Below are 11,476 nucleotides of genomic sequence, written 5' to 3'. Positions count from 1 at the left end.
TATTTATGATCAGTCCAAACTTAAAAATTAAAAACTTTAATATAGTATAACAAAAGCATAAACAAAGTTAGTAGTTGAAAAAATCTATAGAACATAATGAAATATTTATGACATAAAGGATTGATGTCCTTAATATATAAAGAGCTGTGTAAATCAATAAGAAAAAAATGAGCACATTTATTCTTGGCTCTTAGCCCACACAGCAACAAGAATAGTATCTTTAAACCCCAAACTCCCCTACTTAAAGTTCTTCAGTGACTCCTCATGACTCTTAGAATAGAATCCAAAACCCTTCACACAGCCCACATGATCCGGTCCTTACCAACCTCTCTAGACTCTTCTCCCACCATCCCTCACTCCTCCCTCTCTGGACTCCAGTCAGGTTGGTCTTTTTTCAGCTCCTTGATACCATAACATTTTTGTACATGCTGATCACTTTTTTTTAGAGTCACACCACCATTCCCTTCCCCTGACTGATGCCTACTCTTTCTTCGGATCTAAGCTTAAATATCATTTCTCAGGGAAATCTTCTGTCATTGATCATTTTGGATCCTCTATTGTATGTGCTCTTCCTAGCCCTTAAGCCAACAGATGAAATCGTGTTTCTGAATCCTCAGAGCTCAGAGCCATACCCTTACCCTTCCCAGGAATGTGAGGCTTGGGACAAAGCAACCATTAGCTTCTGGAACCTTCTTATCCACAACAGTCATGGATGATGAGGAAGCCCAGGAGAAAGTTATGATAAGACTTTCTCCAAGCTATTAGTCCTTAAGTTCTTTAGAATAGGTAACTCTGGGAACATAATGAAATCTATGGGACTTCTCCCCAGAAAAATGCTCATAAGTGAAACTTTTCATAATGTTTTCATGGGTTCACAATTCCCTAAAGTCCATCTATTCACCTCAGGTTAAGAACCCCAATTGTAGGCCTACTGAAAATATACACACAAACACACTGGTTACTGGCTTTGTTCATGTAATCACTATTTACTATCAATAGTATAGTGATTCCAGTAGTAATTATAAATAAAATTTTATTTTATTTCAATTTATGGTTTAAAAGAAAAGACATATTTTATGTACATTTTCTCATTTACTCTTCATAAAAACCGAGATAGGCACACATTCCTCTACCTATTTTACAAATAAGAAAATATAATCCCAAAGACGTAAGTGATATAGCTAAGGCCACTAGCCAAAACGGAACTAAAATCCAGAAGTAAACTACACCCTTTTAACCTTAGGCCTGGCCCTTCCCCTCCATATTGGTCAATGGCCAGTGGTAATAGGACTTGTACCTAGTGATATAGCTGCCTGCTGAACATCAGGGTCATCATATGAGGATAACCCCCAAGGCCAAAATCTCAGCTCCCATTCCCATGGTCTCCTATTCTAGATAGTGGTGTAACTGCAAATGGGGGAGGGGGAGTCCCAGCAGAAGAACTCCCCTAGTGCTTAGAGGAAGTAGCCAAAGCTTCCCATCTCCCTGCCCAGAGTGCATAACAGCAAACATCCTTTGTGTTCTTGATTCATGCCAGACATCCTTCCATGCTATTTACATGAATTAACTTAGTAAATCCTCAGAACGACACCAGTGCGTAGGTACAATTATTATCTCTATTCTGTGGACACTTAGGGAAGGTTAAGTAACTTGCCCCAGGCTACACAACTAATAATTTTCAGAGCTCACATTTGAACTCTGAGCCTGTACTCTTAATCAAACCGTCATTCTGCCTCTCCTGAGCCAATTGTTCCCTACTTTTGTGGGTCACGCGCACCCTGGATAGCCCCTCTCCCTGGGAAGATGCGGTTAAGCAGAATGTTGCAAAGTAATTCAGGACTTTAAGGACTTACAAGCCCCATCATCTATGAACCTCATACACACTGGAGGGAGCTGTCCAGGGACCAAAAGAGAATCTGCACCAGCGCCGCAGGACTTCGCCCCTGCAAACGCGGGAGAGTTGAGCGGTGCGGTATGACGGGGATGCTCTTTCATTGAGAATCAGGGAGAGTGAGCTCCCGGGACCGCAATGCCCTGGAAACGCAGCCGGACGCTGAGCCTCCGAAGTCAGGTAGCTGAACCAGAAACGCACCCACCACCGGTGAGACTGAAATCTTGCGTCTCTGCCAGCACCTTGGAGTCACAAGACAGGCATTTTGAGCGGACAGGATCTCAGAACGCGGGTCCCAGGCGGAGAGGGACACTATCGCTGTAGCTGGTGCTGAAACGCCATGGTTGCGGAGGGGAGGGGCCGCCTGTCCGCCCACCCCCACCCGCGACCACGTCCTAGGTACCGCGCAGCCACCGCCGCGGGAGCTGTCCAGTGCTGAACCCGGATGCGGCCCGGCCCGCGGGGCTAGACCCGAGCCTGCCGCATTCAGCCGACCCTGGACCGAGCTTCTGGGAGCGCTGACGCAGAACGCTGGGAAGGCGAGAGGCAGTGGACTCCACGCCGGGCATGGACCAGCAGAGACTGGACTCCTACCAATGGGGACCTAGCCGCGACTTCAATGAGCACGTCCTGCATAAGGTAAGAATCTCCTGCAGTCCCCTGCCCCCATCCCAACGCTGGGAGAGGGCGCCGTCAACAGTTCTCTCCGCTCCCCCGACTTGGCTTTGGGACTTAAAGAGAAACTAGCCGGTATCTGTGAGCCTGGAACGCTTTCTGTTTGATCCTCTTTCCGGCTCAAAACACATATGCGTAAACACTGGGGGAGGGGCCGACGCCAGAGGCTCGGATTATCAGGAGCTCCGTTCAATTCTTTTAAATCACCTGTATCCTGTTCTCACTCGCTTCCTCCTGCCTCTCATCCATCTGCACTCCTGTGTCGCCTGAGCACCCTGGCCGTCCGTGACCCTTCTGGGAGGCTGTTTGCCCTCTCACCCCAACCGTGCCTCCCAAGCTCCAGCCCTGTCAGGTTTGGCCGTTGTGGTCAGAGACCTGAATTCTGGGGTGAAATTAGACATCAAAATGATCTACAGCAGAAACAAACTGTTATTATAAAATTAGACTGCCTTCTGGTTCCGGAAAGCTGCCCTCCAGCCTCGACTCGTTCAGAGCCTACCAAAAGTGTTTGCTTATTTCAAAGCTCTAACTCATCTCTTGCTTCCCTCTTTCAAATTTCTTATGCAACTCAAGTCTCAATAATGTAGGTTTCCTCTTGAAGTGCTTGTTGGGGAAAAGTAGCAACCTCTGTCTAGACAATTCTTTTAACCCAAAATCCATCACTTCGAAAGAATCAGAGCCTTGTACTCCCATAAGAAATCGTGGATTGCTCCCCATCCCTTGCGTTGCCCTCCTCACTGAGCCCTTAAATATCCTGCTGTGCTAATACCAATTTATCTGTTAGTCCCCTGAAAAGCTGTGCATGGTCCTATACTTGGAGATTATTTAAATCAAACTATCACTCTAAAAATTGGGGCACCTGGCTGGTTCCGTCAGAAAAGCATGTGACTCTTGATCTCAGGGTCCTGAGTTTGAGCCCCTTGTTGGGCAAAGAGATTACTTAAATAAATAAATAAATTTTAAGTAATAACAATTCCATGAATGCAAGCTCTTAAGTAACCCGATTCACCCTCTCCCCCATTACACAGTTTATATTTGAGGAACTGAAAGTCCAGAGAGGGGAAGTGACTTGTCTAAGAAAACAAGGTAGTAAATGGCAGAGCTGGTCCTAAAAGCCTGTAATTCTGACTCCAAGTCTAATACCTTTTTTCTCTCTACAAGGGTGGTCCACAGGCCAGCAATACTGACATTACCTGAGAGCTTGGTAAAAATGTGAGGGCACCTGGGTGTCACAGTCACTTAAGTAACCAACTTTCAGTTTCAGTTCAGGTCATAATGTCAAGGTCATGAAATGGAGCCCTGCATTGGGCTCTGCACTGAGCACGGAGTCTGCCTGAGAATTTCTTCCTCTGCTCCTCCTACTCACACACACACTCTCTCTCTGTGTGTCTTTAAAACAAGTAAATAAATCTTTATTTTAAAATGTGAAATCTAAGGCCCCACCCCGGACCTACTGAATCCGAATTTGTATTTTAAAACAATCCCTAGGGGCACCTGGGTGGCTCAGTGGGTTAAGCCTCTGCCTTTAGCTCAGGTCATGATCTCAGGGTCCTGGGATTGAGCCCCGCATCGGGCTCTCTGCTCTGCAGGGAGCCTGCTTCCCCCTCTCTCTCTGCCTGCTGCTCTGCCTACTTGTGATCTCTCTCTGTGTGTCAAATAAATAAATAAAATCTTTAAAGAATAAAAATAAAGTAAAATAAAAATAAAATGATCCCTAGAACATAAATATGCACAATAAAATTTCAAATGCATGGGCTTGTGTCACACTGGCTAATTCTGACACAAATGAAGGAAAATCAAGTACTAAGAGAAGTGCGTTTGTAAATTTGAATAGTCTATGTGACTTCTCCCTCCAGGTCCCTAAATCCCCGAGGTATAAAAAAAAGAGAAATTCATAACAATTGCTCCAGCCAGGAAGTTTTAAAATGGTTGCAGTTTGAAGTGAACTAGAATAATATCTGTGTTCTTTGAGGCTGTGAATCTAGACCCAGTAGAAAGTGCATATAAGCAAAGGAATATAATTACAAATCAGTTACAAAAGCATCCTGGTAATTAGATATCTGGGTTTCTCCAAGTTTAAGCTATCTTTTAAAGATGTAGATATTCGTTTTGGCACCTAAAGATTTGCAGGTCAAAGTTTTCAAATTATTGATAAGGGTGGTCTTTCCTACCTCAGTGACCCACATATGAAATGCAGGATGTAGCCGACAAAACCTTCACTTCCTTTGAGTTTATTTATCACCGAATTGAGAAAGAGCCTGCTTTCAACAACTTCCGATATATTGAAGACAAGTGTCTCCTTACTGCTAGTGAATGCGGGGTTTCTTCAGTGTGGTTGTGAACATCTTGAGAGCAGAAGCTGGACTAAAACCTTCTGGGGTGCCCAACAGAGGAACATGTGTATAGAAAATTTTCTTTTTCATGTAATGTTGATCACCTCCTTTTAATATTATTTTATTATTGTGAATGACTTTTTCTTTAATTTTTTTAATTTATTTTCAGCGTAAATGTGAATGACTTTTTAATGTGATCCATCCAAGAACTTTTATGTAAAAGGGTAGAGTGTCAATGTATTTGTATTATTTTTAAGTTTGCTATATAATAGAATCCAAGAAATTATTGTTGATTCACTTGAACATATTGGCCATGAGAAGTAGGACTCCCCTCCAACATTCACTGCTAGGAAGAATGATCTTTTAGATCAAGATTTTACTGAAGTATAACAAACACAAGAAAACCCCAAATCATATGTGCATACCCTTATTATTATCACAAAGTAAGGACCTCTGTGCAACCACTACCAAAATAGAGAGAATATGGCCAGCTTCCCAGGAACCCCCCACATACTCCTTTCCACACACTACCCCTGCTGGTCCCCAGAGGTTACATTTATAGAGGAGGGAGTACCATTTAATATTTTGGTGGGGCTACCAGAGTTTTATGTAGACTAGTTTTAAGAACTTGCTAAGGATGAAACTTAGCTCTGTGGTGAGCTAATGTTCTATGGTGGTTAGAAACCCCAGGCTGGGAATCAGACAGAACCTGATATAACTTTGAATGACATCTATGAGCCTTATTTTCTTATCTATAAAATAAGAATAATATTATCTGGCTTATTGTCTTTTGAGGGAAGATGTTAGATAATATAATGTAAACATGTAGATGTAAATATATGTTTGTCTGATATATAGAAAGCATTTAATAAATGGTGGTTGTTATTAGGGCGCATATCTCCATCTTTGGGGCAACTTCAATAGGTGTCACATTGAGTGTCACCTAAAATAATGAATTTTTGTGAGAAGAGCAGCAGCTCTATACACAGACACACATGCTTACATGCATCCATTCTTCACGGGCAAATCCCATGGGATTAAGCTCACACACCCACCATCAAGAATTCCATGTGAATATCCCAACTCTGATATCCTCAGTAGAATATTCTTTTCTCTGGGAGGTGAAGCATGGGACCCAATAACATGTCTCATTAAAATTCACTTATATGAAAAACATATGACAAATATCCTCAGGATTGGATGGCATTGGCACTTTAGCTAGTCCCAAGAGTTAGAGGGTGACCCAGATGAGCCTGAGTAACTCTTAGCATATCCCTGGAGTGTGGGCTGGAAGCTGGGAACTGCTTGGAAACATTGAGTTCATCCATCACATGCTTGGAGTTTTTAAATAGAGCTGCTGTTGTTCTCACAAATCTGAATATTTGATGCAACTAAATAATTTAAAACATGTGAACAACCTTGCTGCTCTTTTGCTGAGAGAACTCATAGACCAGTATAGTCTTGAGAGCCATCAAGGACAATGGTGTGACCTGGAAGTTCAGGAACAGCCCACAGACTGAATTCTTGCGGTGCCAGGACCAGACCATAAACTCTAGGAAAAATGAGGCACAGAATTTTGCCCCAGATGCTAGTGAATCAGGACACAGAGACTTCAGTACAAGAGCTTGCTTCCTAATTCACCATCACCAGCACTCTGATGCACACCCACATGCCACTGTTGTTCCGATAGGGACAAATAATTACTAAACCAAAGTCACTCTCCTCTGTAGCATCTCAGAAAGACCACTGACCAGGGGGCAAAAAAATGTGGCCTGTCCATCCATTCATTCAGGGCTTGGTCCTTGTTGAAAATAAATTGAATTATCAAGGTCTCTGTACTACAAGGGATTTCCATTCCCTCTGACTCTACTCTAACACCTCTTCTAGCCAAGTAAGGAAGGCTAGAGATCATCTCTAGTACCCGCTCTTGACTTGCACTGCTTCTTCACCTCCTCTGTCTACTGGTCATCCTGTGATTTCTGTACCTTTAAGTGGTACACACATCTTACCTGTTTATTCAGCAAACATGTATTGAGCATGCTCAAAGCGTAAGAAATTGTGCTGGGTATTATAGAGAAAACACACACACACACACAGATCGTTTCCACTTTCAGTAAGCTTGTAACTATAAGACATGCACATAAGTTGCTATAATACTGTGTAGACTCTCACATGTGCCCTCAGAAAGATACAAGGAGATACATAGGGATAACCCAGGAATAAAGGGTTACTTCTAACCCCTATTTGAAATGGCCTCTGATTAAGAGTTAATAGCTAAGAGAGCCAGAGTTCCACAAACCCGCCAACCTTGCTCTCCCACTGGGCCATTGCCCACTGATCCTGGAGAAAGCTCTGGATTCAGCAGTATTTTACTTCCCTGACAAAAAATTTTACCAAGGATAGAGCCATCCTTGCAAAGGCCATACCCACTACTCGGTCTCCCTCTACCATTCTTTATCCCTTGGGAACTTTTTTTTTTTTTTTCAATTAAAGAGTGTTCATGGAACACAAATTTGTGGTAAAAGAATCTAATTCCACAGGAAAACCTGTACTCCATAGGTGAAGAGATTTTACCTTCAAGTGAATTCATCATACCTCAATAAACCAGTTGTGGGGTTTTGTTTTTTGTTTTTTGTTTTTTGTTTTTGAAGAAAACATATGGGGCACCTGGGTGGCTCAGATGGTTAAGTATCTGCCTTTGGCTCAGGTCTTCATCTTCAGGTCCTAGGATCAACCCCCACACCGGGCGCCCAGGTCAGTGGGGAGTCTGCTTCTCCCTCTCCCTCTGTCTCTCCCCATCCTTGCGCTCTCTCCTTCTCTCTCCCTCTCTTAAATAAATAAATATAATCTTGAAAGAAAGAAAGAAAGAAAGAAAGAAAGAAAGAAAGAAAGAAAGAAAGAAAGAAAGAAAGAAAGAAAGGAAGGAAGGAAGAAAGAAAGAAATGTAAAACCAGAGTGAGAGCATGATCTCCAGGATTGCCAGATTTCCATCCTCAGCTCAGGAACAAGCAAAAAAAAAAAAAAAAAACGAGGAAACACTAGCTGCCCACTGTCAAATGTTTCCATTTGCTTGTTTTCCTTTCTTGCTTGCTCTGGAGGCTTTCGGATAAATAAATGAAGTGTGTGTTATGTCACCGAGGATCTCAGGCCGTCTGGGACTCTTTTGACTGATCTGTGCGTCCTGCCCAGATCCCAGGGCAGGCAGCTGGCTTGGGGAGTGGTGCTGGTTGGTTCTCTTGGGTAACCTCAGCAGGAAATGAAGGTGACTCGGTGCGACCTCCCAAAGTCCGTTTCCCAGATTCTTCAGGCTTTCCACCCCAAGCATTCGTCGCTCTAACTTGGGGTTCCTGGGTCTTTGGGGAGAAAATGTCTGAGACTCACTAGTGTTGGTCCACTAGTATTTCCTCCTATAAGCTGTTCTGGGGAGTGGCTTTGACTTCCTTCGTTTCAATGGCAGGAAACTCAGCTTTACTGGAAGTAAGCAGACAGTGGCAAGCCCCAGGCTGGGGAACTGTTAAATGGGAAATCTGAAGTGGCTCTAAACCTATCCCAGGATGCTCCTTGCTTCCCGCCTCCCCTTCCCAGGCAAGAGAAGCAGTCCCTGGAGATGGCAAGTGGGAATGGAGCTCACAGCTCCTTTGCCAACTCACAGAGCTCTCGGGCAATACACTTCCCCAGCTGGGAGCAGCCCTGGACCGTCCTCCCACCCACCAACCAGGGGAGGTCTTCTGAGGCCAAGTGAGAGAGCTCCAAGCCAGCAGCAAACAACAGTTTTGGAAATGTTAACCCCTCACTGGCCCTACCAGTCAAAACCTCCCCAGACCTCACCCAGATCCTCAAGGCAGCAAGGTTCTATAATTGTTAAAACCGGCAGAGCTCGAGAATCCCCTAGCAGGGGCACTTGGGTGGCTCAGTGGGTTAAGCCTCTGCCTTTAGCTCAGGTCATGATCTCAGGGTCCTAGGACTGAGCTCCGCATCAGTCTCTCTGCTCCGCTGGGAACCTGCTTCCTCCTCTCTCTCTGCCTGCCTCTCTGCCTGCTTGTGCTCTGTCAAATAAATAAATAAAATCTTTAAAAAAAAAAAAAAAAGCTCTAAAAAAAAGAATCCCCTAGCAGATGCTGGCTGTTGCACTGACCTTGATGCCAAACTCTGCTCCCTCCTTTCTTACTTGTGTTTCTGCTTATTAGTAGACGGTTTTGACCCATCCACATGAAGCTGTTATTTAATACTTTGTGCTTCTGCAAATGGCCTAGTTTTTTTTAAGATTTATTTATTTATTTGAGAGAGAGAGAGAGCGAGCAAGGGAGAAGCAGAGGGAGCAGGAGAATCTCAAGCAGATTCTGTGCTGAGTGCGGAGCCTGATACGGGGCTTAATCCCACCACCCTGAGATCATGTCCTGAACTGAAACTGAGAGTCGGGTGCTTAACCAATTGAGCCACTCAGGCGCCCCTGGAATGGCATACATGTAGGTGTCTTGAAGCACTCGTCCTCTGCCCTTGGCGCACGCGCACGCGCGCGCGCGCACACACACACACACACACACACACCCTCCTCTCACAAGCTTGGCCATCATCAGCCAGTGATGATGATGCGTTCTTGGTCTATATCCCTCCTTATCTTTTGTTGTTAAGCGTCTTTTAAAGGCAAAGCAAACCTTTCTCTTCCTCTGCCTCCTCCTCCCTCTCTCATTTGAATTTTGCATCCACACCCCTCCCAGAAATCCTGCTTTCTAAAAAGCACATCTGCCCAGTATCGGAGCAATACCCCCAGGGGACCGTCAGGAACCTGTAGACCAGCTTCTTCGGGCCCTTCCCAACTTCTGACCCAGAAGCTCTTAACCTTGGAAAGGAATGGTGTTGCTGGTAGAGACTCAGCCCAAAGGAGGCAGAGCCCCTTTCAGCCCTTCAGGATGCTGCTTCCTCTGTGGGGGGCAGTCTGCACCCAGATTCTTCCCTGTCCCCCTTCTCAGGTTTTATTAGGTTGTGAACCGAGATGTATAAAATCATCTCTGTGCTATAATCTAGAGGGACTCAGTGAGACTAATAATTGTTAGTGATAAATGATAAAAATTAACACATGGTTCATCAGTGGAGGATTTTACAGTTTACAGAACACTTTAATATATGCTATGACACATAACAATTACCACATGCTTTTTCCAGGAGATGTTATTATCAATTTCATATTATAAATAGGGAATAGAGGCCAGATAGAAAAAAAAAATTAAGTTACTTGCTCAAGGTGACAGCAAGTAGGTATTGTGGGAATTTAAATAATAGCAGCAAACGCCTAAAAGCAGTTAAGTGCCAGGCACTGTTCTGAGCCCTTGACCGCATCAATCCTACAACAACCCTATTTTAATCTCATTTTAAAGATGTAAAGTCATAAAAATATATCATATGTTTATAAAAATAAAAAATAAAATAAATAAATAAAGATGTAAAGTCAACAAGGGGTCGCCTGGGTGGCTGAGTCAGTTAAGTGTCCGACTCTTTATTTCAGCTCAGGTCATGATCTCAGAGTCGTGAGATCCAACCCTGCATCGGGCTCTGTGCTCAATGCAGAGTCTGCTTGAGTTTTTTTCTCTCTCTCTCTAATAAATAAATAAAATCTTATAAAAAAGAAAAAAGATGAGTAAACAAGCCACAGAAACATTAAGAAACTTGCCTGAGGTCAGCCAGCTCATAAGTGGCAGAGCCCAGACTCCAACACCAGGCAGCTGGAGATCCAACGGGGCAGGGGCAGGAGAAAGCCAAGAGCTTTGCCAAGGGGGTCACATGACCATGGTGGGGTGGGGGTGGGGGGGTCACAGCATCACATGTAGGGTGTCGACAGCAGCCCGGTATGTAGCCCCCAGCTCTGTAGGACTGCCGCCTGGTTTTGTTCACTCACACAAGAGTAGATCCATCTCTCCAGGCACGCTTGTGTTAATCAAATTCGCAAGACTGATGCATTGCTCTAGATGCCAAACCACATTATAATCAGGGGATTGTTTGCTAAGCACGAAATCCAGAAAAAGAGAGACGTGGAGGATTCATTTGTCTGATGAAACCAGGCTGATGTGGTGTGATGTTTAGCTACATTATAAGCCCAGCTTGGTTGTGCAACTCCTATAGCCGCCCCTTTTACCTCGGGGCCTCTCTACCCTGACTCCTGCCTCCCCAGCTGTACTTAACCTTAGTGTCAGTTCAAGGGAGTATGTGGTTCTCTCCAGATTTCATTCCCTGCACCCCTTTAGGAGCCAGTTGCCTTTGAGACTGAGAATGCCCAGGACTTGACCTGGTTGGGGGAGAGGAGGTGGGGATGGTCCCTCTTTGGGAGCCTCGATCAGATGCACTGACATTTGTCATCTTATATCTCTGTCTCCATTTCTCTCAATGCCCTTGTCAGGGCCTTAGGGATTTGGATTTCAAGGGAGAGAACCATGAGAGAAGAAAAAGGTGGTTGGGGCCATTTTCTCACATCCCACCACCACCCCATAACACATGCCCTCCTTGAAACTGGATGTTGCTGTTGAGAATCTTGAGAATGAATTCAGCCAACTTCTGCTGGGCACCGTGTGCTTCTGAGGGCCTG

General features: G+C 44.4%; 1 protein-coding gene across 2 annotated transcripts in view; it reads left to right on the top strand.

Annotated features, from left to right (window-relative positions):
- Positions 1-1,957: 1,957 nt before the first annotated feature.
- Positions 1,958-11,476, top strand: part of RAB37 (RAB37, member RAS oncogene family) — a 57,204-nt gene continuing 47,685 nt past the window's right edge. The window contains exon 1 of one of the 2 annotated variants that reach the window (XM_059148761.1): positions 1,958-2,530. In XM_059148761.1, coding sequence (XP_059004744.1) covers positions 2,459-2,530 — 72 coding nt within the window. In that variant the 5' untranslated portion in view covers positions 1,958-2,458. The remainder of the gene's footprint in view (positions 2,531-11,476) is intronic. The other variant, XM_059148763.1, reaches the window with a different exon arrangement.

This window comes from Mustela lutreola, chromosome 15 (genome assembly GCF_030435805.1).
Source record: "Mustela lutreola isolate mMusLut2 chromosome 15, mMusLut2.pri, whole genome shotgun sequence".
NCBI lineage: Eukaryota > Metazoa > Chordata > Mammalia > Carnivora > Mustelidae > Mustela > Mustela lutreola.
Note: the sequence above shows the minus strand (reverse complement) of the source record. Positions and strands in the feature narration are given on the sequence as shown.